Here is a 27,354-nt window from a genome sequence, read left to right as displayed (position 1 = left end):
GTATTCATTCTTAACTCATTCTCATCATTTCAATTCGGGGACAGAAGAGAATAAATTCTGTGGCTGTTTTGCACGAAGCCCCTTTTGTTTTGAAGCTGGAGGAATGCTTGGAGCTCTGGAAATAACTTTTGGATGCACTTTACATGGCATAAGCTGAAGTGGTCTTGCACATAGTGATGATGGCTTTGTAGGTGTCATGAGCTGAATCGAGCATCGCTCTTAGTCACAGAATCATTGAATGGTTTGGGTTGGAAGGGACTACAGCCCTAACCCCTGCCATGGGCTGGTTGCCCCCCACCAGCTCAGGCTGCACAGGGTCCATCCAACCTGGCCTTGAGCATCTCCAGGGATGGGGCACCACAGCTCTCTGGGCAGCTGTGCCAGGATCTCACTGCCTTCTGGGTAAATAATTTCTTCCTAATATCAAACCTACATCTGCCCTCTTTTATTTTAAAGCCTTTGTTTAGCCTTTGTTTTATCACTACACTCTCCAATGAAGAGTCCTTTCCCAGCCTTCCAGATTAGTGGAATAATTAACATTACCATTGCCACTGTCCCCAGCATTTTCTTGTAGTGCTGAATATACCACAAGTTAGCCAATACTTCCCATCTTCCTGTTTAACAGCTCAGAAGCTTTCCTTGTCCATCATTTGCTGAAACTGTGAGATCATGACTACTTACATTGGCAACTTCTGTAACACAGACACTCGACTCAAGTCAGCAAAATCATACAGTAAAATGTGTTTTGCATCTAGGCCAATAATGTGGGCAGGAAAATAGGTGATACTGTCTTGTCCCACACCAAGGTGCTGAATGGTGGGAGTCTCTGGCCTATCTCCAGCATGCAGGTGCTGCTGCCAGGTGCCCAGTGCAAATTTGTGCTCTCCTTTTTCTGACATCAGCTCCCAACCATCAGACCTCGATTTGCTTTTTCCAGCTAAATTAAAGAACCTCGTTACCCTCCTCTGTCTTTTCCCTGCCTGACTTACTATGGATCACCAAGTTGTCTTTTAATCTTGCCTTCATAATTCAGAATTCAGCTCCTTTCAGTGCTTGCACTATTGAGGGTGTTCCTGAGGGACGATGTGAGTCTTGGGAGGAGTGTATGTATGGAGCATGGCAGTGGGTACCTATGTAAACACCCGCACTGACAGCCCCGTAAACACTCCCTTGCAGGGCTGTGGCAGCTCCATTCATCATGCGACCTGCACACAGAGCATGCCAGATGTGTAAGGCAAACAAGCGGGGGGCGAAAAGAGGTGAGGAAGGAAAGAATGCTTTTCTCTAATCCCCTTTTGCCTTAAGAGCCTCTCGCGTTTCTTGTGACAGCAGTAAATCCATAACTTTCAGGTGAATTTTGGGTGGCCTGTGTCATTTGAAGTGGTTTGCTGAAAGATGGTTCATCAAGTCAGTGGGAGAGGCAGGAAGGAAGCCCTGTTTGCTGATTTTGGGCCACTTGAATAGCCACTAGCTTCTCATTGCCTTTTTTCTGTTTGCCCTCGCCCATCACAGTGCAGCCTTTCACTGTGTGCCACTTTCAGGAGCCATGCAGGAAACATTATCCCATTATTTTCCTGAAGGAAAGAGGGAAAACAAGCATTTAAGAGAAACAACCACACAACGTTTGCGTTGCTGGCGCGTTGCCGAGCCTGAGGGCTGCACTGCATTTACATATAAATGTGCTCGGGATTTTAATCAGAGATTAGTGCGCTCTGTTGTTATTTTTCACTTACAGTGCTCATAACGCGCGTGGTGCTTTGCAGATTGCATTGGACAAATGGATTGTGAGGAATGCGATGGAGAGAGTACCCCCGGCACCACTGGCCTGATTGATTGCTGGTTTATTTCCGAGGGTGCCAGGAGCCCAAGGAAGTGCTGGCTTCAGTCCTTCAGGGATGCTTTAAAAATGAGGCAGTGCTCTCCAAGGGGGACTTGAAGAGCTGGCTGAGAGCCTGCTTGCTTGGATTTCAGCTGCCCTGTGTAGAATGGCAGCATTGCCTCTGTGATGTGGCGTCCCGGTGAACAGCAGAATCTGTTTTTCTGCTTGGTTCATGAATGTGACTGCAAAATTGAGAACTGTTTTTTTAATCACTTGGAAATTTTCAGTATTACAGCCCCTTAGTCAGGAAATCAGCATGGACAGACTATGTAGGTCATTAAAGTGGAAGGGGAAGGTGCTCCCAGGGGTGACACAGGATCTCACCTGGAGAACCTGAAAGAGGAAGAAGACTTTACTCTTTATTTATCGATCTGCTGTGTGTTGACAGGTGAAATGACAAGACATATTGAGCAAAAGGAATTAATTTATATCTGAGACCTTTTAATAAATCAAAAGTAAAATGAAGAATCAGTGTAGCAGCCCCACTGGCAGCTGCTAACACTTGTTTCATGATCCTATCTGTCTGAAATACACAAAGAGAAAGGAACTGTTGCCAGGAGTCATAAAATGAAGGAAAAACTCAGAAGATAGATTTATTAGCATCTCAATTTTGGTGCAATTCAGCTTCATAAACAGAGGTTAATCTGCTAAAACCTTCCTTGCTCTCACTGAGGGAAAACCCCCCTCATTTCAATTTGCGTTTAAAGATCTAAAATAATTCTTCTTGTCGTCTGAATAAATCAACATCTCAAGAAGCAGCAGCGTTTGTCTTTTTTTGGCCTCACTTTTTGCCCACGTGGATTTATTTATTTATTTCCACAAGATGTTGTTTATTATGGGCTCTTCTCATCCCTGCGATGTAATTTCTCTTCTGGACTTGTGGGCATTTTCATCACACTTCACCACATATTTCACCCATGTCTCTACAGAAAGTCATTATGTAGCACAGCTGGCTACTGACAAGAATATTTAGAATACTCTGCCTTTATCCTACAGTGTTGTGTTGTTCACCTTTGTTGGGTGAATAATGTATCTCTGACCTGATGTTTTGGAACAAGACCTTAGCCCATATGGTGTCTTGAATTGGCACTACCCCTTCTTCCTTTCTCTTTGTATGATAAAGCTGTAGGAAAATACCCGTCAATTCAACTAGTGTTAAAAGCTTAGTAAAAAACAAACAAACAAAGAAACTTGAAAGAAAAATGCATAAAAAACAAAAGTGTGTCCTAGAAGATAAACACAAGTAGACCAGACATCTCAGAACCGTTCTGTGACCCTGTGCTGCCTCCTGTCCAGCAGATTTGAGTGGGGATATCAGGAGCTGAAGCCCAACTCCCAGGAACTGACAGCATCCCTTCTGCTCAGGGATTTTCTGTCTCATGATGGGAGTGGTACTCCCCAAGGATGAAAGTTACCTCCTCTGCCTCTTGCTGCTGCCCCTCATAATAGTGATGCAATAAGTTCACTAGTAACTTTGACCATAGGATGGGTTCTGGTGTAAGATGTCCAGGGAAGTTTGATCCAGGCCTGTTTAGATCATTAGGTGTGCAAAGTTTTATCAGGCCATCAAATCCATTCCATCCCCTGATGGCTCATGAGCACAGGGCAGGCATTTTCATGGCTTCTTTTCAAGAAATGTAATAGACTTTCCAGTTGGCTTTTAAACCAAAGGTCATGGCTGCATCCAGGATCATAAATGGAATAATTGCTAGTTTCTGAAAAGCCAAATTTGATGCATAACTTGTTGGACAGGAGCTGAAGAATAATGCAGATGAATTGCTCTTGAACTGCAGATAGTGCATTAAGAGAAGTTCCCAGCATCCCACACCCTGCACTGCTGAACAGTTCCCAGAGCCCTCTCTGCTGGGTCTGCTGCGGGCTGGGGGCTCTGAAGGGTCACCTGTGACTGTTATGGGATCCCTAAAGCCACTCTAAGACTTCATTGAAAGTTGCATGGTAGTCTGATTCTTAAAGAAGACACCTTCATTGCTAGCACTGATCGTAGAGCTCTGGTTTCATCCCTATTTCTTTGTGCAGTTCATAGCCAGTGATGAGCTTCTTCCCTATCAAGGTTTGTACAAGCTTGCATTGCTAGCAGAATAGGAGGGCATTGCTTCTGTTACTCAGCTGCAGCCTCAGCGTGGAGCTGGTAATGACATTAGGACATTTACAAAGGACCATTTATCTCAGTGCAAAGGGCTGAGATGTTGAGCTGGTTTCAGGAAGCAATGGCTGAGATTCTTTATATGCACATATTTAGTTTTGTAGGGTTGAAGCATTTAGTAAATCTGCATACAGTTCTGTCATATAGCCAAATCAAAATAGATATAATTTTTCATTGATCCTATTGAGATCCTCTGCTTGTTTTTCTACAGGAGTTGTCTATACAGCAGATGTCCTTGACCGGGAGACAACCAAATCCTACTGGCTGACAGTGTATGCCACTGACCATGGAGTCGTCCCTCTCTATGCTACCATCGAAGTCTACATTGAGGTGGAGGATGTGAATGACAATGCCCCGCTCACCTCTGAGCCAATCTATTACCCATCCGTCATGGAAAACTCCCCGAAGGATGTATCTGTCATTCAGATCCAAGCCCAGGACCCTGACTCCAGCACTAATGAAAAACTGGCTTACCGGATTACAAGTGGAAATCCTCAGAATTTCTTTGTAATCAATCCCAAAACAGGTAACAAAGTCCTGCTATTTCGTTGTTTATGGGCTTGCTCCCCTTCAGGATCTGTTGGCGTTGCATTGCTTTTTTAAGCTGTGTTTTCTTCTTAGTTATGTGCCTAAAGCATCTTCCTGTGCACTTGTAAATGAGCACACGGCAGCTGATGCTGCTGCAATGATCACTGTTCTGTAGGTCACTGAGTAGCTGCCGGCTGTGGCCTCTTTTCTGTGTCTGTAGGGATGAGACTTTGCTGAGCAGTGCTGGGAGGCAGATTCAAGCTGTTGTAGTTTGTGAAGCAGAGCCTCATGCTTTGTGACACGGAGTGGCTCCGCTGAAGTGAGTGGCACCACACTTGACAAGCACCTGTAATTAGGCTGCGTGTTATGGCAGCTGGATGCAACTGAACAGGTTGTTTCATATAAAAAGGCAATGCAAATGATCTAAAAATCCTTTCAGCCTTTAAGAAAAACCTATGGGGTTGTGATTGGCTGTTCCAACCCCACTATGCTGGAACAACCCTGGACATTGCTGTGCCCTCAGTGCCACCCTTGGGCTGTGCCCGTGAGGATGTTGATGTCACCCAGTGTCACGGGTGCTCCATTGGATGCCTGCCTGTATTTGAACACAGGCAGTCCTCATTCCAGCATTTACCATCTGTCCTTGCTCATGGTTTGTACAGGGAGGCAATCTGACCTAATGGTGTGGGCTGGAGCTGAAGAGTCAAGGGGCAGTAGGTTGATCTACGCAGTTCTCATGCTCCTGGTTTTGGTCTGAGGTTTTGACTGCTATTTTTTTCAAGTTTATATATATCTACTACACATTTCTAAGCAGCTAGAGAAACAAAAGGAATACACCTGAGAGGGAATATTTGTATATTTGTACCGTGGTATAAGAAAATGATATTCACTAAATAACTTTTTACCATGTGGCTGGGCAAACCTAATGCAGTGCATAGCATAAGAAAGGGTCAGGATCATTCAGGCACAAGCCCAGGTGAAGAAATTGTAGAGCATGTGTATTCACTTTGTTCAATCTGGTGAGCCCTAAGGCACATATCTCACTTATTTTTAACACTTGAAATGGCTGAAGATGGTTTTTCCATCTGCATCCTTTCCCTTCCTCCCCCAGCCCCAGAAATCCCATATGGGCAAAATAGTGGAGTTAGGACTCTGCCATGTTTAATGCATGCACATCTCTGCCATTGGTTCCTACTACAGAGCATCCTGATCAGCACAACTCCACTTATCCACATGGCTTTGGGTTTTGGTGTCACATACCAGAGGTGGGTGTTCAATTTTGGCTGCCTCCAGCGACAAAGGGTGTGGGGTGGCTCCTTCCCTTGCTGGAGCAGATTGTGCTAGACCAAGAGCATCATCCTCTTGAATTCCAGTTGATGCTGAGGTTTGTTCATCTTCATTTTGTGCTGAGAGAATTTCTGAGAACTAAAAGGCATCAGCATGGTTAACATTTTACTGTTTGGGCAACCAGGCCCCCACTGCATTAGGTGAGGCTCCCAGCCAGTGCATAACTACATGAGGGAATAAATCATCCCCTTCCATCCAGCCCACTTGGTGCCAAATGCAGAGCAGTGCGAGCTGCCAAGGCTGCCCCTTCTTTCTTGTTTATTTTCCCTTTGATCCGGCTGATGAAGTGTGTGCATTCTGAAGCCCCTTGTCCCAGAAAAGAGAGTTCTGTCACTTGAACAGAAGGATTTCGTCTTCCCTTGTGAAGTACTGAAGCATGATGAGTTCTGCCCTCCCCATGCTCAGCTCAGAGCCTTCCTCCTGACGGGAGGCTGGCGTCCCAGGAACAAAAGCCTGATGGGTTTGCCTAGAAAACGTCCCCAAAATCTCCAGCCAGGACTTTCCTGTGGGGAATTACCTTTACTAACACAGTGATTTAGGCTCTGGTCATTTATATCGGTGACTTTGCACATGCAGAAGAGATTTGTAGTGTGCCAGCTCAGCGTGCTTGCTGGGATTCAGTGACACTATAACTCATGGAGCACTTTGCACAGCAGCCGTAAATGTGGCAGCGTGCTGTATAATCAAGATTAAAAGGTTTAATGTGAACCCAAATATGTGGTGATGGAAGGGAGTGTGGGTTGAGTGAGAGCAGTTATTTGTGAGAAAAGATCTTTTATTTTCTTTGTGGGTTTGAGAGTTCAAACAGTGCCAGCAAATTGACACCATTCTGCTGTGACTCACTGAGCGTCTACAGGCAGCATGAAGGTCCCAACACAGACTTTTTATGTCCCTTTCTGGGATGCAGGAGGAGTTGGCCTCAACTGGAGAGGAGAAGTTCTGAAGCATGTGGATGCTTTTATGGCAATCAGATCTATTTCTCCAACACCCAAATGATGGGGCTTAGCTGATGTGCTTGAGGTAAATCTCTCACTGGATTTGCCACTGTAAATGGCTTTATGCCCCTTTTATATTTCGTTGCCCAAACCTGCACCCAGTGCTCGAGGTGAGGCTGTCCAACATAGTGCAGAGAGGAAGAGTTGCTCCCCTAGGAGCCACGGTGTGCCACAGAGCTGTGAAAGCAAGACCAGCACACAGCCAGCACCCCATCTCTGCTGTGGTTGCAGATGGGTCTCTGGGACTCTGCTATATCATGTTTGGGGTTTATAGAAGTTGTTTGGGCTCTGATCCATATGTCTGTGGATGGGGTTAGAGTTAGGATGGGGATGCACTTAACCCTCCTGTGTGCAGCTAACTGGTGTCACCTCATGGGAAGGTCTTTGTTTTCTCACCTCTATTTTTTTTTCCTAGCACACGGCCAAGCATCATTCTGCGCCTCAGAGCACGCTTTTATCTTGTGAGCTGATATTCATAGGTACAAGCACTAAGTGAATAATGTCACACATGAGTACGTGTGAAACCATAAATCACCCACGCTCGAGAACAAGGGAGCCTTGTTCTGCAGCCTGGTGGAGCCTACTTCTACAGCTTAGGGTCCAATTCAGCAAATCAGGACTTTTCTTTAGTTTTACTGGGCAAGGGGCATTGCCATTTTTTTTTTTGTGAGGGGGTGGTTATGCTGTTTTTCAAATAGCTGAGAATGGCTCTCTTGGTTACATTACTGCAGGGAAAGACGTAGTGATTCCTGCGCTTTTGTTTCTCAGTGACATCATGCACCCAGAAGTGATGGAAGCGCTCCCACTGTCTGGCACACTGCCTGTCTGCCTTCAGGGTCAAACTAAAACCTGGTGGGGCTGATGTGGAGCTTGGGCTTTCCCTTCTTACCTTGACTTTTGTGCAAGGGAGGACTTGATCTCTGCATTTAGCTCCTGCAGTTGGAGGAGCAGCACCGGTGGGGGCTGGGATTTGGGGCTGTGGCCAGGGACCAGACAGGCAGAGGGACTGAGCCCATGGGATGCCATGGCAGCTCCCAGCCCAGTGAGTTATTTGGGGTGAGAAGCTGGTGGAAGAAGGTAAATAAAACGTGTGATGGAGTTATAAAAAAAAATGATTGATTAGAGCTGTAAATTCTTCTTTTATTTCACGTATATGGGTGTTAATTTCACAGCACAGCACAGTGGTAATTTACTGCATTGATTTATTAGTTTCTGTGCTCTGAAGAAAATAATGAATTTTAATTCAAATTCTTTGTTTTCTAGAGTTCCGCATATATTGGACAAACCCAATAAGGTTTTCTTCAGCCTTACGTTGATTAAACAATATATTAACTAACACTCCAACAGACCAAACTTAGCTCTCATGCACAGCGATTCTGTTGATGTTTATGTGTTTGCTCTACATTCATGCTGGTCTGTCTGAGAATGTTGTTTACAACCTGATTTGGCTCTTGCTGGCCATGTTTAACAAAGACAGCCCCCTGGCATTCCCAAAACAGTATTTGCTGAGGCTTTAAAGCACATTGCATTTAACACTGGGCTTAGAAACTGTGCGTGGAGGTCAATATATCATCTCAGAGCAGCAATTCTCAGCTTCTGGAAGTTGTCTCTGAACTGTCACATCAAGATCTGACAGAGGCCGGATGTTTTCGGTCTGAAGTAATATTAATATTTATATAAGCTAATTTGGGAACAGTGAGTGTCAGGTTTTAATTGGTGTGAATGCTAAGGAAGATCATACCCCTTTGAAGGCTTTTCTTTCATTGCACTTACTGAGACAGCATAGGGTCCTGCTGGGGGTGAATGCCACATTTGCCATGCCCTATAAAAACTGGACTTCACCCTCCTGCCTTATCTCCCGGTTTTTACAGATACTTTTGCCTTCTATACTCAGGGTAACACTCTCGGAACTCTGGTGGGATTTTGTGGTAGATAACATTTCAGAGGGACACATCTTGATCTATTGAGAAGAACATTTCAGTCATCTTAATAGTCCAGTTATTGACATTCATGCTGTACTTTGAGTTATGCTAGGGGTCACATGGATAGTGAATGGAAGCAAAAGCAACTCAGTCCCTGCTGCATGCAGACATTCAGATCATTTAGTTTTAAACTCAAGCTGCCTTTGGTCATTGGAAAGACAATTTATTGGTTCCATAAAGCAAGGGGCATTTCTCTGCTTCTTCTGTCATTTTAGAGTTCTTCTGCATTACTGGAGGACCAGACCTGCCTGAAACTGCAGTTGATGGTGTTTATGCTTTTAAAGTCATTTAAAAAATCCCATGAAATGAGATCTTAAGGTGTCTTGTAAATGAAGGCCAGTAGTTTTTGGGTTGCTTGGTTGTGGGTTTGTGTGTAGGGGGAGGGTTGTTCTATTTCTTTATTTGTTTGTTTGTTTAATTATATTCTAAGCTGCCATCTCCATCCAGAACACATTAGGTGTTATAGTGATCAAACTGGGAAATCACCTCCCTCCCTGCTGGAAGGTCCTTCTGCAGTGTGCCTGGTGGTATCTCCCCCACGCAGTTGGTGTATTGCCACGTTCAGCAGCTCCATGTGTTGTGCGACAGCTGCACAGACTGTGTCATGCTCATTGCCATTCATAGAACCAAGGAATCACAGAACTGCAGAAAAGCTTGGCTTGGAAAGAACCTGAAAGATCAAATAGTTCCAACTTCCTTGCCATGGGCAGGGATGCTACACACTAGACCTGATCAGGTATCCTCAGACTCTCTCCAACTCAGCTGACCTGTCCAAGATCATATGAAACTTTGTGACAGAAGCAAACCATTGACTGTAGATCTGTTAAATGAATGATGAATTTGAAGTCCTCATTCTGCCTTCTGTTATGGAATCATAGAATCATTTGAGTTGGAGGGGACATGCAAAGGTCACCTAGTCCACCTCCCCTGCAATAAGCAGGGACATCCACAATATCAGACTGCCCAGCACCTGATCCAGCCTCACCTTGAAAGTCTCCAGGGATGAGGCATCAACCACATCCCTGGGTGATCTATTCCAGTGCCTCACCACCCTCACTGTAAAAAAACTTTTTCCTTACATTTAACCTGAATTTATCCTCTTTAAGCTTGAAACCATTTCCCCTTGTCCTACCACAACAAACCCTGCTAATGAGTCTATCCCCTTCATTCCTATTGCTCCCCTTTAGATACTTGAAAGGTCACACTCAGGTCTCCCTGCAGCCAGGGGAAAACTCTCCAGGCTGAACAGCCCCAGCTTTCTCAGCCTGTCCCCATAGGAGAGATGTTCCATCCCTGGGATCACTTTGTGGCCATCCTCTGGACATGCTCCAACAGCTCCATGTCTCTCCTGTACAGAGGACTCCACATCTGGATGCAGAGCTCCAGGTGATGCCTCACAGCACAGAGCAGAGGGGCAGGATCACCCCCCTTGCCCTGCTGGCCACACTGCTTTGGATGCAGCCCAGGATACAGTTGGCTTTTGTTTTATTTTATTTAATATCCAGCTCTATACAAATACACAGTTCTCTTAACAGTTGCACAGTCCAGCCCAATATATCATAACTGATCTGTAACTATCCATAACTAACATAGATTTTCAAAATGTAATTCCCTTAGCACATTAGCTAGCTTCCACTTTCTGTAATTTATGTTATATCAACACATACTAAACGATCTACTCTCTTTTCTTTCACCTCTCAATATTATTTAAAGTATAACTCTTAATGACTTCTTTATTATATGCTAACTACTAAAAATCGAGCTTCTGAGTATTTTAAAAGCTTTTAATTTCTACTTTGGGATGGCTTATTCCTTACTTGACCCCATATTTCCTGTGGTTTGAGCTTGGGGTTAGTAGCTCACAAATCAAAGGACCAGAGATGTTGCAGTTATGCATTAGTCAGCAGGACCCAAGCAACCTACCAGACACTGTACAACATATTTGACAAAGTTGCTGCCTCAAGGAACTTGTCATAACAACAATAGTAATAGTAATAATAATAATTAGGGGAAAAAAAAGAGTAACAGGGAGGAAAGGATGTAAGTCATCAAGTCCATCTGCTTGTCAGTGCATATTTGCTTCCTGGAGCACATTCTCAATTAACTCCTGAGCTGCAGCTCAGCAGTGGCACAGACTCTTCTTTTAGTTTTGAATGAGTCATTTAAACTCACTGCTTTTCTTTTCTTTATTTTTCCGACTGGAAATATTTTCTGACCTGCATTTGTTCTGAAAATTTGTCCTCTATGTGAATTCTGCAGATCAAATGGGCTGTGAAAATGCAAGCTACTGATTTTTCAGGCATGTCAGCATTCACAGACATCCATGCACAGTCATGTTTTCATAAGCAAATAAGAACTTCTAAAATGATAAGTTGAAGAGGAGTGAGAAACTCTTTCAGATTAAGTACTATAACCTAGTGCCACACCATTGATTCCATTAAAAAGATGAGAAAGCTTGGGCTCAGCTCGCCCATCTCTTCTTCCATGGCTGTGATTTCCTCCATGCTCTGTGTGTGTTATCTGTGGAGGGGATGGAGGTGTGAGCTGTGTCACCTTAGTTGAGACTACAGTAATGCTGCTATTAATAAAATAATAAATCCAGCTTTATCACCTCTGCTGAACAGACTTGATTTCTGCTAGCAGTGGGTTTTGATTCCTGAAGCGCTGAATACAGTTGAGCTTGCTGGATGGCTCTGATATCAAGTGCCTCTTTTAAAATTGCATTCATTCACAGATACAATACTGCTCATAAATGTCATTTTTTAAATAATCAGCAGATTTAAACGTGGCATATAGAAATTTTACCTTTCTTTAGATCTCCATGATGACCTTTATTCCCTCTTTCACAGTAAGAAGCTTTATGACAATTCCCGTTGACTTGGCTGGTCTATTGTGTCCTCACTTACTCAATAAACATCTTTTAACCCGAGCTCTCTATTTGATTCAGTAGAGACTTATAAGTCCGAAGGGCAGTAGCAATGGCATGAGCCCACGAGTCTGCATTTGCTCAAGGAAAAGGTTACTGACTGATAGGAGAACAAAGCAGGGAAGTACAGATCCTGGGTTAATGCCATGCCACTGGGGAGGAATCTCCCCACAGATGTTAGGAGCCTTAGGCCGTCACCTATCACAGTCCCAGGTTGAACCTCTTCAACATTTCCCTGCTGGAAAATTACTCCCTCCTGCCCTGCTTCAATACAGATTCTGGGACAGCAGGAATTTTACTGCTAATCCCACAAGGCGATGTTTTTGTATGTTGCAACTGCCGTGCTATTGTCAGAAACATCAGGAAAGCAGATCTCTATCATATTCATAATCCTGGCTGACTGTCACCTTCTGTCCGTCGGTCTGATTTCTCTGTCCATGCATTTCCAGAAGCCTTAACCAGTCGGAACTGGTCAATAAACCATTTATCTTTTTCATAGGTTGCTCTGTTTCTTCACTAGTTTGTAATTAGGACCGTTGCATTCACTTCCACCTAGATAAATACTCTTGATATAACTATTATTAATGACAAACATAACTGAGATTACTGGGTGAAACTGCACCGTAAATATTGAGTCACAACCCTGTTAAACACATGCACAAGTCAATGGATACTTGTCATATCCCGCCACACATTATTACGATAATAGCAGTGAATGCCCTTATGTTACAGTAATTGCTTGTGGCCCAAGCCTGAACTCTGGCAAGGGAAATTAGGTTTGTGAGTTATGGATGCTGAGACATGGAGCCTGTGATTGTGGTGTTCACGTAGAACCCTGTGGGTGGAGCAAAGTAAAGCTGTGATGTTAGGCCAGGTGAGGGGAAGGCTCGGGGTGGGGTGTAATGACTTTTGGTTTCTTTCATTTTGCTACTGCTTTTTAATCAGTCAAGTAACTTGCATCTTGCTGTTGCCCAGCAGTTAGAGGTACTAATTGTGCTGGTGATTTTGGACAAAGTAGACATGCTAGGATCAGAATAGACGTCGCTAGCAGACATATCAAAGCAGATATTGCTAGAATCAACATTTCTCTTTTTCTTCAATGCTGTGAGTATGCTCACATTGTCATCTTAGGTCAGGCACTTTTCCTGGCTTGAATGGTGTATCTTCACCTTATTGAATGAGCATTTTCTCTCATCTCTTTATGGCCTGGAAGTTAGAAGCGCAGCCTGCAACCAGTATTAGCTCCCAGGGTAACAACCATCCGCAGCTCTTAAAAATCAGGTATGGAAAATGAGACTGACCTATTCTGTATGTGAATATTAAATAAGAAGAGGAGGCATCCGTAAATCAGGTGTGTTTGCATAAGCCACTGTGATGTCAGTAATCGCAGTGTTAATTTTTCTTTGTCTTCCATCACACAGGAGGTTGCGTCAGCACCTAATAAACTTGCAAAGCTTCATCACCTTGCAATACAGCTGAACTGGTCTGATCACAGCTAAGGTTAATAGCAGATTAATGTTATTTTCCCCCTTCCCTCTCTGGATCTCTGTCTCCATTAGAATTACGCTGTTGTAACCAAAGATAATTATTTCCTGTGAAATTATTCTCCCATCACTTTCCCCCTTCCCTCCATGTTAATGAGAGAGCTTTTCTCTCACTGGTAAGATTGACACAACTTCTTTGAAGTTAGTAACGCTGTTGCCAGTTCTTGCCAGTTAAGTATGTGACCTTATCAGTATAATTGTACAGATCGCATCGCCATATGTCTAGATGCACTGAGCTTAATTTAACAGAAGACATATATGTATAAAAATAAACCAGTATCTGGGGGTTAAATATTGGAAGACCCCCCTAATCACAGCTTCCATCTTATACAAAACTTTCTGCAGAAATCTGAGAGCCCCAAGTTAAATGTAAAAAGTTTCCCTGTAAGGGACTCTGGTCTTGTAGCTGTATTTTCACATCCATCATCCCGTGGCTTCTACAGTATCTGCACTTTCTCACTTAATGTACTTGCATGGTGTCTGTTCACTTGGTAACAGAGTCCTTCATGCCATGTGGTGAGACAGAGCAGCAGTGTTGGCCCTTTTGTGCAAACCAGAAGCTGAGGTAAAGAGCGTTGCTAATAAGCTATGCCAATATTGAAGATGATACAGTCTTAATTTACCTTAAAAACCACTGGCTACGTATAACATAAAGCCTTTCTGGTGAGGGCCCAGACTGCCCCACTGAACCTCAGATGCTGATCCCACACCTCCTCCCTCTCAGCTGCACAGTGCCCCAAGTGGGCATGTAGGAGCACCTGTTTCCTACCCTATTTCCAATTAACCCACCATTTCACATCCCTGCGTTTCAGCTCCTCCTCTCTTGCCCAAAGGCAAGCTTGTAATGCCCAAGGGCAAAGAAGGATTCCAGTTTGTCCTTGTCCTTGTGCAGGACCTATATGGCTCTAATGAGGCCTCCAAGGCATGTAGAGACAGAGCTGACTCATGTCCCTTGGGAGTGTGAAGTGAAGCCCGTCACCATCAGCCTGATGCTTGCACAGCAGCTTGTCAGCATGTCTGATGTTGTGGGGCAATGAGGCAAAACCAGAGCCATCACCTCCCGGGCTGCCCCCACACAACTGTGCTCTTTGTTTCTCACCAGTATATTTCTTTGTACTGTCTTTGCAAGAACATTTTTGCTCATTGCATCACATGAGTGAGTCAGTGTCATTGTCTGCTATGGGTTTGCTGCCATCCTAAGAGAAATCTAATGTTTTTGTCAGATAGTTTCCATGCAAGGAATCTGTGTGTCAGACAATCAACAAGTAGCTTTTCAGATCTTAAAGGGATTTGGTTTTAAAACTGCATATTTCCTGGACTTCAACTTAATAACAGCGTATGAACATCAATGCACGTTCACTTATTTGTTAAAGTCGCCACAATACCCAAAAGATAAATGGAAGTCTGCTCTACAAGAGAATATTTTGGCTATCATTAATTTGCTTCCATTCACCATATGCTCATATTTTCTGACCTTCACTTGAATCACTGACACCGTGCAGTAATAAAAAGTGCAGTACTAAAAAAGTAGTTTATGAGAGAAGCACAGGTGCTTACAGTACTAAAACTTGGGCTGTCTGATGTGCTTTATACCACCCGCTAATTTGGCCATCTTATCCTTTAGCAGACATTATTACAAGAGGATACTGTCATTGCTGAAAAACATTCAGGTCATTTCTGTTAATGTGAAAAAGGGGCATTCTTTAAATCTCTGAAGAAATGTTGTGCACCCATGACTTTACATTGTTCAGAGGGATACTTTGGGACAGACAACTGAGGAAGAAGTTTCTCATTTTCATTATTATTCCACGAATTTGAGGCAATTCTTGAGATGGAACCTGGGAACGTATTACAGATGACGCTGGGGATAACTGTTGCTAAATTTAATCTGTTGAATATGTGTGAATTAGATTGATTAAACAGAGAGAATAAACACACAAAAGATTACCCAAAATAGGTGCAGAGATGGAAAAATGTTAGATAGTATTAGCAGCTTAGATGAATGTGATGCAGTAGATATTTTTCAAGTGAGCCTATAATTTCTTATGGGATTTATCTCATTTTTCTTTTCCTTTAATACTTAATGTAATTTAAACTGATTAAGGGAATGTTATGTATTAAAAGAAAAAAAAAAGTTATAAAGCAGCCACATGACCAAAATCAACTGCTGAGTAGTCCACAGGGACAAACTGCCGCATTGACTCAGTAAGGTGCCCATGATCTGAATTTCTGTGCTTTTAAGCCCCTCTGTTTGAGTTGTGTTAATTTGATGAGGAGGGAGTGCTCCACTGAGTGACGCACAGCCTGGCATCAGACCGACTGGAGACAGTGGTTCCATCATACTTGTGTGAGTTCATCTCCCATCTGTCTAGTTTGTTCTCCCGTCCCCCTACCTGGTGTTGAGGAGGGAGGATCTAAAAGGCATAACTACAAGTATCAGAACAGGCTGGGCCATGACCTGCTGGAGAGGAGCTCTGCGGTAAGGAACCTGGCGGTCCAGGTGGACAACAGGTTGGCTGTGAACCAGCAGTTTGCCCTGACGGCCAAGATGGCCAATGGGATCCTGTAGTGCATCAAAAGGAGCGTGGACAGCAGGTGAAGGGAGGTGATCCTCCCCCTCTACTCTGCCCTGGTCAGGACTCACCTGGAGTACTGTGTCCATTTCTGGGCTCCCCAGTACACAATACATAGGGATCTCCTGGAAAGAGTCCAGCGGATGACCATGAAGATGATAAAGGATTTGGAGCACCTCTCTTATGAGGAAAGGCTGAGCAGCTTGGGTCTGTTCAGCCTCAAGCCAAAGGGTCATGGCAGACTGCGGGGATGGGACAAGGGGAAACAGCCATAAACTGAATCATAGTAAGTTCAGCACCAGAAGTTCCAAAGGATCTTCTTCACAGTGTTGGTGACAGAGCACCGGCACAGGCTGCCCAGGGAGGCTTTGGATTCTCCTTCTCTGGAGATTTACAAGACCCAACTGAACACGTTTCTGTGCAGCGTGCTGTAGGGGGTCTGTTTTGCAGGGGTGCTGGATTTGATGATCTCTTGATGGCCCTTCCAGCCTCTACACTTCTGTGATTCTGTGATTTCCACCCAGTTATTTATGCTGGAAAGAAAGAAGCTTCCTCTCCACCTCCAAAGCTTCTGTTTTTGCTTTTAGCACTGAATTGTTGTGCAGAATAGCTGGGATTTTATAAACACCCTGCAAGGCATCAACTTAACCTCTTTAACTTGCTGTTCTGTTAACAACAGAAACACAGCACTGAGAATTCGCTAGAAGATTTAATGGGAAAACAGAAATGTCAGAGAAAAGAAAGTTTCTGTAGAGAGACTGTTCTGCTTATCAACAAACATAAGGCAAGAGATGGAAACCTCAATCAGATAATATGTTTTGTTGAAATGACTGAACAAAAACGTGTACAAAACATGCACAAAACAAAAACTGCTCCACATTCAAGAGTGGTTCACAGAGATCTGGACTGTGTATGTATTTGGCTTTTGCTGTCATGAACTCTCACCTTTACCACTGAGAATTCTTTTGCCAAAAAGCAACAAAAAAAAACAGCAACAAAAAAGCACAGTGCCTTCAGGATAACTTAATTTCTTTGTATAGAGTGCTGCGTGGTATAATGAGAGACTTCTTTGCATTCATATTCTTCCTTTACTATTTAGAAATAATTCAGAACTAAGAAGAATTCTGTGAGGAAAAGCAAAACCTGTGCTGCCTCCTGGTAAGCTGAAAATATGACTTTTTAAAGTATTTATTTGCAGTTCTGTAGCACCTTCATAGTGGCAATCATGAGGCAGCACCCTACTGAGCTTGGCAGTGTAAGTGGAGTAAAAGATGGTCGCTGCACCAAAAAACTTGCAATCTAAAGGGAGCCTGAGACAACAGATGGGAAAAAGCAGATGGAGATGCCAGAAGAAAAACCAAGGCGGTATTGATCATCCTTCAGGGAGCTGAGACCACACTGTGAAAACAGGCTCATAGAATCATAGAATCAGGAAGGCTGGGAAGACCATTAAGATCATGCAGTGTAACCGTCAGCCCATCACCGTCATACCGCCGAACCATGTTACCCAGTGGGACATCTACCCTATTCTTGGACATTTCCTAGGATAGTGACTCTACCACCTCGCTGGTGTGCCTGTGCGTGCCCACACCATTGTCCTGGTGCCTCCAGACACTGGGCAACACAGGAAGGAGATGGCAGAATGGGTTTGCCCTAAGTTATCGCAGGAATGGGAGAGGGAAGCAGTGGTGTTGTGGCATGTGGCTGACAGATTCTATCACACATGCCACGCTCAGCAAATTCTAACTGATCCTGCTTGCAGGTGACAGTGTAGAATGCTCTGGCTTGATGTTTGTGCACCCCATGTGGTGCTCCATGGGGGTGCCACATTCAAAGTGTGTTTTTTTCTTGAATTTTTCCATTCAAAGCATGTATATAAGTGCTTTTTTATATAGGATTTTATAGGCTTTATATAGGTTCTTTTTCCTCCCCTCCTCATTCTTTTTCATGAGAGAATAAAGACAGCAGCAGTCTTAGAATACAAGTGCTTGATTAGAGATTCACTGGACTGTGTATGTAGATCCACCTAGGAAGGATGAGCTTTTCAAACATGGTGCCCAGCTGTGCTCCTGAAAGGTGAAATTCCTTTATTTTCAGGAAAAAAAGCTGGCTATTCTTCTCAACAGAGTTAAAAAATACAATATCTAACAGAGCATCTCAGGTCCTGCTTCCAAATCCATAGCTCAGGGGTATTTGTATAGGGAAAATTTAGGGGAAGACTAATGTCTACAACCAGAGTGAGATTTAGGAAGGTGTCTGGATGCCCTATTTCTATTGTGTGACATCTGTCCTAGAGTTATGATCCTAAATGTTCTTCCGCGCTGTGTAGGCAGTAGGACTCACTTCTAAATGAAGTTTGAAGTCTCTTGTCAGATCCTCATCGCTTTTCAGGCATGTCTGCATCCTGTGTCAAGCCATGCACTTGAAAGGATCACATCGCCAAGGTTTTCAGTTGAAAACCTAGAATTCGTATTGCCTCACTAAGAAGGTGAAGAATTTCAGCCTGTTTAATTTGTCAAGAAAACTTCTAAGAGGTGATGCCTTCACAGTTTGTTGGTGCCTACACAGGGACAGGACTTCTGACAAAAGTTTTCTTTCATCTAAAAGATAAAAGGCAAAAAAGACAGCGGAAGGTGAAGTTAGAGGAATTCAGACCAGAAAAAAAAAAAAGAAATTATATTTTTCTGTCTCTGGATAATATTAGCTGTAAAGGGGATGTTCTGAAGTTACAGTTCATGAAGTAGAGGCTGAGCAGCGAAAGTCCACAAGTGCTGTTATGCAGGTGCTCAAAATAGATGGTCCTGCCTGCACTGAAAACCTATAATTGCATAACAAATAAAGTTTAAACCCAAAATGACCGTAGCTGTGTAGTATGGGCAGTGATGGCAAAGCTCCATTTTGCATAGAAAGCTGGGAAGAAAGGTCACATCTGTTCTGGGAACAGGTAATATATATTCAAATACATATCTGTGTGTTCCAGTATTTTCCTGCTCTGGGCTTCTCAAATAGCTTTTTTACCATGCAACTTTATAAATAAATCGATTTTAAAAACCCCATATTTAACTCATTTTATTGTATGTATTCCTACAGTGCTTCTAACAAAACAAAATGAGAAACTGTTAACTGCAATTCGTCTTAAATACAGGAGCATCATTTTCTTGTTCCAACACGGCTGAAACATTTGCAGACCACATTCTGTTTAAATCACTCTTTCACTGATAGCAGAGTTTAATGGAGCTTTTCAGGCTCTTCTTGTTAGAAATTTTTTGGATTAAAAAGTTTCCTATCAGTTCCTGCACAGCAATAAGCACATTCAGTGAGGTGTGGTGTAAGAGTGACTTCTTCCATGTCTACGGGCAAGTAATATTTTATCATCATGCAGCCTTCCTGCAATTTAGTATGCTGAAAGAAATTAATTTGACTGTTTACAATATTTAATTTTCAATAATTATTCAAGCATATATAACTGCAGACGTTTACAGTATGTAGTAAACAGATGGATTAGCAATTGTGCATGTAATTAGAAATTACACTTAAAATACAAAAGTGCATTTGAATATTCAGTTGCTTTTAAAATGAGAAAAGAAAAAAAAAAAAGTAGAAATGTAGCTCAGAGTGGCTTAGAAATGCTTTATGGGAACAAGAGCCTGTGAAGTGCCCTTCATAAGTGAGTCCTTGCCATAAAATATTCACTGCATTGCAATTGCAAGTTGCGTACGCATTTTGTTTTTTAAAGATAAGACTAACGCGTTCCAACTCAGTGATAATTCTGGCACCAATGTGATCTCAGGATGACTGCGGGTTTACTTTGCCTCCATCCAAGCAGAAGCATCCCTCTTCTCTGCTGCACCTACACCATCGGCTGGGCTGCTGGTGCTGCCCCTGGCCCCAACTCACACCTCAGCTCTGCCTCTTCCAGGGGCTGCTCGAATCCTGACATCTGAGAAATGATTTTGTTAAGACAAGATAAATCTTCCCCAGAAATAGTGGAACTGTCAGGATGTGAATGTACCGTAAATGAGTAACTGCCTGATCTTATTACTTTGGAGTTTATCCTTTTCCCACCTTGAATTTTGTTGCAGTCTTTCATTCTGTCCGGTCGAGATTGATTTGTAAGATAGGTGGCACAGCAACCGTGGTAAAGTCATCAAAAATGCCAGCAAATTATTTTAAAAAGTGCCTTTTGAGAAGCCATTTTAGATGCTTTTAAAAATAGCACTGCCCATGTGGGCTTATAATAAAGTCCCTGCCTTGACTTCCTTGATGCGGTGCATTGGCATTTCCACTGTTTTATGTCTAACTCAGCGCTGGTGTAAAAGAAGCTCAACTTCCTTTTCTCTGCTGGTTTAATTAAAAAAAGAATAACAAAACAAAAATGCCACTCTTTTGTTACACAGATGCTTGTAAAGGAGTGACTAGAACCGTGCTGCAACACCTACAAGACATGAGCTCATTTTTTTTCCTGCTCTCAGTGAAGTCAATGGGATTTCTGCCATTGCCGCAGATGGGTGTGGGACTGAAACCTTAGTGTTTGTCTGAGTATGAAGAGAGAAAATATATTTAGCTGGGCTCCTATGAGACTATTAGATTCAAATCCTTATCCAGGATATCTGTTGGAGCTGATTTCCATGGCCTTCCAGCATAATGACCATAAATTACACTATGAGTGTGGAATAACCCTTTTTGCCTTGTCTGTTCCCTCACTTCAAGGGGACTGTAACAAAACACGGGGAAAAAATGCAAATGTTTTAATTCTTTGCTCTCAAAAGTTGACTGTATTTAAAGGATTATTTTAGCTTGAGGAAAAAAATACTAAGTTGAAGATGGTATTCCTGTTGCTATGGCTGTAATCCCATTATTTTTGTAATGTTATTGTACCACCATTTTTGATCCTGTGCTCCATTTGTTTGCTGATGATATAAATGATTTTATTCAAGACCTTCCAGCACAGTGCATGAAAGCCCGACTATTTTTCCTGCTTACAAAATTGTCTGGCTTAGAGGTGAAAGCGGAGGTTTTGCAGTGTGATGGGACAGTGAATGAGCAGATTCATCACCATAAGGTCACAGGGGTTATTAGATCACCTGCTCTGACCCCACACATAGTTCGAGCTGTAGAAAGTCACCTAATTACTTCTGCACTGACAGGTCTAACTGGTATTTGACCAAAGCTTATATTCCAGGAAGTTACTGACTCAAAGGCTACAAGACCTTTTTTTTTTCCAGATGCTTATCTCCTTCATTCTTTGAAATGTCTGCTTTATTTTGCAGTTGAATCTGTCCACCTTTTCTTTCCAGCTGTTGGCTTTGGTTGTACCTTTCTGTACTGCAATAAAGAGCCCTTTACTCTCTAGTAATTTCTCCCTCTGCAGATACTAAGGTGCATTAATGCAACTATTAATTAATTACACATAGCATAGTTCTTTAATGCAGATAGAAGAAGCACTGATTTAATTAGCACTAGACTGTAATTGACTTCCATGTAGGAAAACACAGGTGGTTCTACCCCTGAAAGTCATGGTCACAGTCCAGCAGTGACCTCCAAAGTCCTTCCTCTCCAAGTCTATTTGTTCAGTCAGACTGAACGCAAAGCTCCAAAGGAAGCTAGGAGCTTCCTGACATGAGCAGCAGCAGCCGCCATTGCAGCAGAGGAGATGTTTTAGGTTATCATTCATAAAAATTATTGCTCATGGCTCTGGCTTCCATGGTAAGCTGATAGCTGCTTAATTTCTTTTCGGCACAGATAGGAAGTGAATGCATATGGCTTAGCCATTTGTCATCTACTGTGTATATTGCCTCCCTCCCCAAGGGCAGATTGCTGAGTTTTGTTTATGGTTAAAGATGAAAGGTGGTGGGTTTTTTTTTGGCTTTTTTATATGTGTGTGTTTTGTCTTTTGCTGTGTTTCATTTACTGTCCAAAGCTGGAAAAACTGGTACTACAAATACACACGCAGGAAGCATTTTGGGGGTTGGGAATTTAGACAGCTGGTAGATTAATATGCTTCCCAGTATGTATTTTCTGAAATGTACAGCAGAAACTCAGAGAAATTCCCAGTTTTCCTCTTTGTTGCCTCTGCATTCAGGTTTGCACACCTTGCAAGCCTGCAGAAGAGGAGTAGTCTGGTCTGATCCAACTGCCCATCATTAGGGACAACTTGGTCCCCCCAAAACACCAACACTGGCATCTAGGCTACTGGTTGTTGCTTCCCCATCAGTTCTTTGACCCTGTTGCCTGTCCAGAATGACGCTTGCTTTGTTATCTGAATGCAAAAGTGGCTACTGGCACAGAAGATAATGCAGCAAATTAATGTGAGTAGTGCTTATGAGAAGCAGGGCTTCTGGGGTAAGAGGTTTGCGGTAGGCACTGATAGAAAGCCATGACAGGGTCACAAGTTTGAACTTGACTCCTCTGAGCTACAGCTAAAAATCTGAACCACAGGATGCTGTATTAGAGCAAACTGCCAGTAAACTAGTCCTTGCATTTACAGTTTATTAATGTAAAGTGTGGTGTAGTTAAGACCTGAATCCCTTCCTCTGCTCTGCCATAAGGATCCTGAATGATTTGGAAGTATCTCCCAGAGCAGCTTTCTCAGTGTTGAGGTTAAAGCTGCACAGAGCTGACAGTCACAGGCAAATCGTGACTCAGAAGGAAATCACGACTCAGTCCTTAAGAAAATGCTGCAACTGATTAAGAGGATGAGACTATCTGAAGCACAAAAAGGAAGTACATCTTTGTTGTTTTCATTTGCCTTCCGTCTTAGGATAGACTGAACAGATTTTCCACCTTTAATTCCACAAATACAGGTGTGGTTTTTATTTTCTGGGGATTATTTTCATATTATTTTTTGTAAGTGGAAACTGAGAGTCTCTTGTAATTACAAGAGTCTCAAGGCCTGTAACTTCAGTTAAAATAATGAGCATCAGGAAAGGGTTGATAAATGCTTGGCAGGGCCCATACAGATCACAGACTTCCAGGGAGCGAGGTATATGGTGACCACTTGCATGCCTGGCTTCTTGCAATGAAACTGTGTTGAGCACAGCTTTATGACTGCAAGCACTAGCAGTAATGATCCTTTTCTTCCTTGCTGTGGTCTTGTGTGAGTTATTTCATTACCGCCTGTAATGTGCTTTGAGACCTTGGATTGAAGAGCAGGGTGATTATTATGGTAGTTTAATAATATTGTTTAGAAGGATATAATATGCTGCGGCACTGGATTTCACTAAAATGCAATCTGCATTCAGTGTAAATGCTCTCCATCACCAAAGTCAACCTGCAAAGTCACACATGGCATTTCTGCTGCTTTGTCTGCGGCTTCTCAGTGCGCAGCATGGTGACCTTCAGACCCCGGCACTGCTGCAAGACACAGCTCCACCCCAGTCCCACACCTTCACTGAGAGCTCTGTTTGAATTTAGGGCTCCCTGGAACAGGGCAGGTGATTTGCCTACCATGTATTATGTGATTTCTAGCAAAACTTTATTTGTGGCTTAGTTCTTGGTGATCACCAACCATTAGAGCCAGCTCTGTTCCCAGTGTCAGCCAAAATCAATGCATAGTGCTGTAGGTTTCAAGGCTGGAAGGAACAGATGTTTGGAGACGTGCAAATTTCAAAATATCCTGCAAGTGGAATGACCTTTTTCCATCTAGTTCTATGATCTTCTAAGTGTTGTGCAACTTTTGAGACTGTTGTGCTCTAGGGTCTCTTCTTCTGTCTCTTGCTTTTTGATGAAAGGAAGATGTAAGGTCATTAAAAGATAACATTTGCTGCATAATTTGGTGCCTTAGATACTGTAGTGTATATACTAAGGCATATATACTCAATTGCATTTGGATGTTTTTTATTCAGATTTTTGCATCATGCTTAAACATCACAGCATCTAAATGCCTTTCAAGAAATCATTAACCAATCCATTTAACATCTCCAGGAAAATGGAGGCTTATTCTGAATAATAAATATTATTAATATACTCTTCAACCCCTCTGCTGCATTAGAGCTTATATAAGCCAGTAAGCTAAAAAAAAAAAATTAAAAAAAAAATAAAAATCAACCCTCTTCAGTTTCCTTCTGTAGTGAAAGCCAAGAGAGAAAAACCTCCAGAGTGCAGATCTTCCTATTATGGTTCTATTTAGAAGGGGATGAATGGCTCTTTGAAAGTCCTAAAGAACAAGCAGCAGTACCTTAACATAGACCTCTGGAGTCTTACCACAAGCATGGCAGAGCATGTGGCTCCAGATCAGAAGACCAGAAAGCAGAGGGATGCTTCAGGGTGAGAATTTCCATGACTTCGCTTCTTCTGTCTTCCTGTTCCCTGTCATGCAGCACTGCTGGGCACCACAGGACAGGTAGCATGCAGAGTCTTTACTCTTTCGTGCTCCAGTTCAGCAGCATATTCAGTAAAGGAAGAGGGAAAAAAAGGTGGGAAATTATGCACATATATATGTACTTTGGCATTCAGCCTGATTTTATATTTTGTTTATCTTGGGTCTGGAACAATTAATTTTGGTCCACTCTGGGACCACTGGGACCTCTGTAGGCTGTCATAGCATAAATGATGAAAATGGCAAAGCTGGTCTTTTCCACCTAAGAGAGCATGTATATTTTTCCCTTACTTGGTCACAGAAAATGGGAAATGACAAGAAGCTTTCAGATTTGGCTTTTCAGATTGATTCCTGACTGTATATGTCATCCAATACACACAAATGCAGCTTAACAATAAATTCCAAAGGGAAAGGAGGAATTAGGGGGGGGATGAATCTGACAGTACAATCCTTGGTAGAATACAGTTCTTCGGCCGATTATCATCTAGTAACAATTAAAGATCTTTAACCTTTTTAACCTCCTGTGGTTTGTGAATGCAAGACGAAGTGTGCATCTCTCTGAAGATGCTGCACAGAAGAAGAAAATGGAAAAAAAAATATGTTGAAGCTATGAAGTTTTCATTTACATAGCAAGACTGCTTGTTACTTGAATTGTCTTTCAGAAGGCAGTTTGCAAAGAAGGAATATTCTTCTGATTTTACTTACTGATATCAAAGCTGAAGGGAGTACACTGGTAGGCATTGGTGGTCTTTCTTTTTCTTCTTTTCTTGTCTGGTTAAAACAAATCCTAATATGATTGAAAAAGTACTGCTGTGAACACCAATTAATGCTTGGCTATAAAAGCATTAAGATATACAGTTATATTTTTACAGGTAAGCAGGCTATTTTCTCTTTGTAGGGACATTAGAATTTAATGTCACCATTCTGGCCTGGTTTTCCTTGCTCTCAGTTAAAAACAATCAAACAACAACAGAAAACTGTGGCCATGTGGGCTGAAAAGTAATCTGCAGTGACTAATTGCCTGCAAGCATACACTGCTCAGGGATGGAGGCAGATAATATTGCCAGTTGTTTTTTAAATGGAGGGCTCAATACTTGTGCTTCACGGTTGCTCAGGACTCCAGCAAACAGTTACTAATCAGCAGCTGTTAAGAAGGAGCGTGTTCTCACCATCACCAAGAACAGATTGATCCGTCTCAGCTTTTCCTTTAAGGATGAACAAAAGGGCTCTACGTTTTGTATATTGTAATGATCTTCCGAAACGAGGCCATGATATTTTCCTGAGTCTGCAAGTGTCTGCAAGCCTGTTCTGCCTCCCTGCAGCTGTTGAGGTATAAATAGGCTGTGTGGGCTTCTGAAGGAGTCTGGCTGTGAAGTCTCTCACGGATTGTGCTGTTTTTGACTTGCTGCATTTGGAAGTGCTCCCTGGGAAGCAGCAGGGGCTGCGCTGGCGCAGGGTGCCCTCACAGCAGCCAGCGGGTAAAGTGGTGTCAACCCCCTGGTTGTGTTTGGGGAAGAAATTGTGAAGCCCATCGGCTTTTGTAGCAGCGCTTAACTAGAGACGGAGATGCACTGTGGTCTGGATGTAAAGGCTGCCGAGGTGTAGGCCTCACACTCCTCCCTGTGAAGAGCTGTGGCCGCCAGTATTCAGAAGTCCTTGAAATGGAGAAATTGCCTGCTCACCCTATGCACCTTATTGCTAGCACTTGTTTACAAATGTCATTCTGATCAGAGCATCTTCATAGGTTCTGAATTCTTCAGGTTGGCAGTACTGATTAAATGGCAGCATTGCTCATCGTAATTTCCTCCTCTGCTGCCTTTGGAAGCAGAAAGTAACCCTCTCATGGTAGGTATCAGAACCTAAAATGAATGTCTTGGACCTGAGTCCCGTTATTGTACTTTGGTTGATCCAAATTACTTCTGGGATTACGAAGAACAAGGAGTGCAGCTCCAGAGAGCTCTCAGTAGCTTTCCTCAGCCCCACGGTAACCTGTTAGGAGGTGGATTGATGATGAACAGTACAGCTTTGCATAGTATTTTTGAACAAGATATAAAGAGACAGTAAAACACAGGAAGGGGAACTCTGTGAGTCACTGGTCGTTTTTTATGCTGTCAAGTGCCTTAGTACAAATCATGTACAGTTGGAGCTTTTTTTTCTGAACAGCCCCTAGATATAATTGGTGAAGATGTCTCTCAAGGCAAGTTTAATAAAAGGGCAAACTTCTCATTTTCCCAGTGTTGACATTGACCAAAACATCCTGAAGTCCTGGCAGAAGAGCAGAGCCTGATTAATGTCTCTGTGACAAGGGGAAGGAGCCTAGCAGAGGCTGAGCCTGCTCGTCAGTCTGTCATTATGACACCTTGTCACGCACACACATGCCACAGAGAGCTCACCAACCTTGTTTTGTTCCACATAAAGTTTTTGTTTGAGAATATTCTCCACTGGGAAATCTGGAAATCTGCTCACTTAGTTACATTAGCAGACATAAAAGGCAGATAGTGTGTGCTCTTTGTTGCAAAACAGGCACTGTATGGGGCTTGAACCATTGTGTCTCATTTCTTCTTCATAATAGAAAGAGGATATTTAAATGGGACATTAGAAGGTATTTCTTAGCAAGGAGCATAGTTGGGGTTTGGAATAGGCTGCCCAAGGCAGTGGTTGAATCCTCATCCTCAGTGGTGTTCAAGAATTGTGTGGATGTGACACTAAGGGACATGATTTAATGACTGGGTCATGTTGCTGGTTGAACTTGGTGATCTCAAAGGTCTTTTCCAACCTAAATAATTTCATGCTTCTAATTCTGTAGGTTCTTGATAAAAAAAAAAAAAAAGAAGTTTTTTTTCCATGGACAATCTTCTGTCACTCAGTGTACTCTGTAACAAACCACTTCGGGCTGGCTGTGAATGAGGTAAAAGAAGGCATTCCGTATTTAAACTGCATCGATTTTGTGATATTGAACAGAAAAGTCAGCGATGCCACCACATATACGTTAATTGTACTTTCTGCCTTTCTGATGTATGCTGTAACTCTGTGGCTCTCTGGGTTTTGAGAGCAAACTCTTCATAGGTCATTTATTTTACAGAGCCATTTGTGTTTTGT

General features: G+C 42.8%; 1 protein-coding gene across 14 annotated transcripts in view; it reads left to right on the top strand.

Annotated features, from left to right (window-relative positions):
* The window catches only part of FAT3 (FAT atypical cadherin 3), a 383,565-nt gene that overhangs the window by 164,484 nt on the left and 191,727 nt on the right, over positions 1–27,354 (top strand). For all 14 annotated transcript variants that reach the window (XR_004305990.1, XM_032442223.1, XM_032442226.1 and 11 more), the window contains exon 3: positions 4,255–4,569. Coding sequence is in view for 13 of the 14 variants with exons in the window: in XM_032442223.1 (XP_032298114.1) it covers positions 4,255–4,569 (315 nt within the window). In the remaining variant the exon portion in view is untranslated. The remainder of the gene's footprint in view (positions 1–4,254; positions 4,570–27,354) is intronic.

This window comes from Coturnix japonica, chromosome 1 (assembly GCF_001577835.2).
Source record: "Coturnix japonica isolate 7356 chromosome 1, Coturnix japonica 2.1, whole genome shotgun sequence".
In the NCBI taxonomy this organism is placed as follows: Eukaryota; Metazoa; Chordata; class Aves; order Galliformes; family Phasianidae; genus Coturnix; species Coturnix japonica.
The sequence above is the reverse complement of the archived record's forward strand: the minus strand, read 5'-3'. Positions and strand labels throughout refer to the sequence as shown.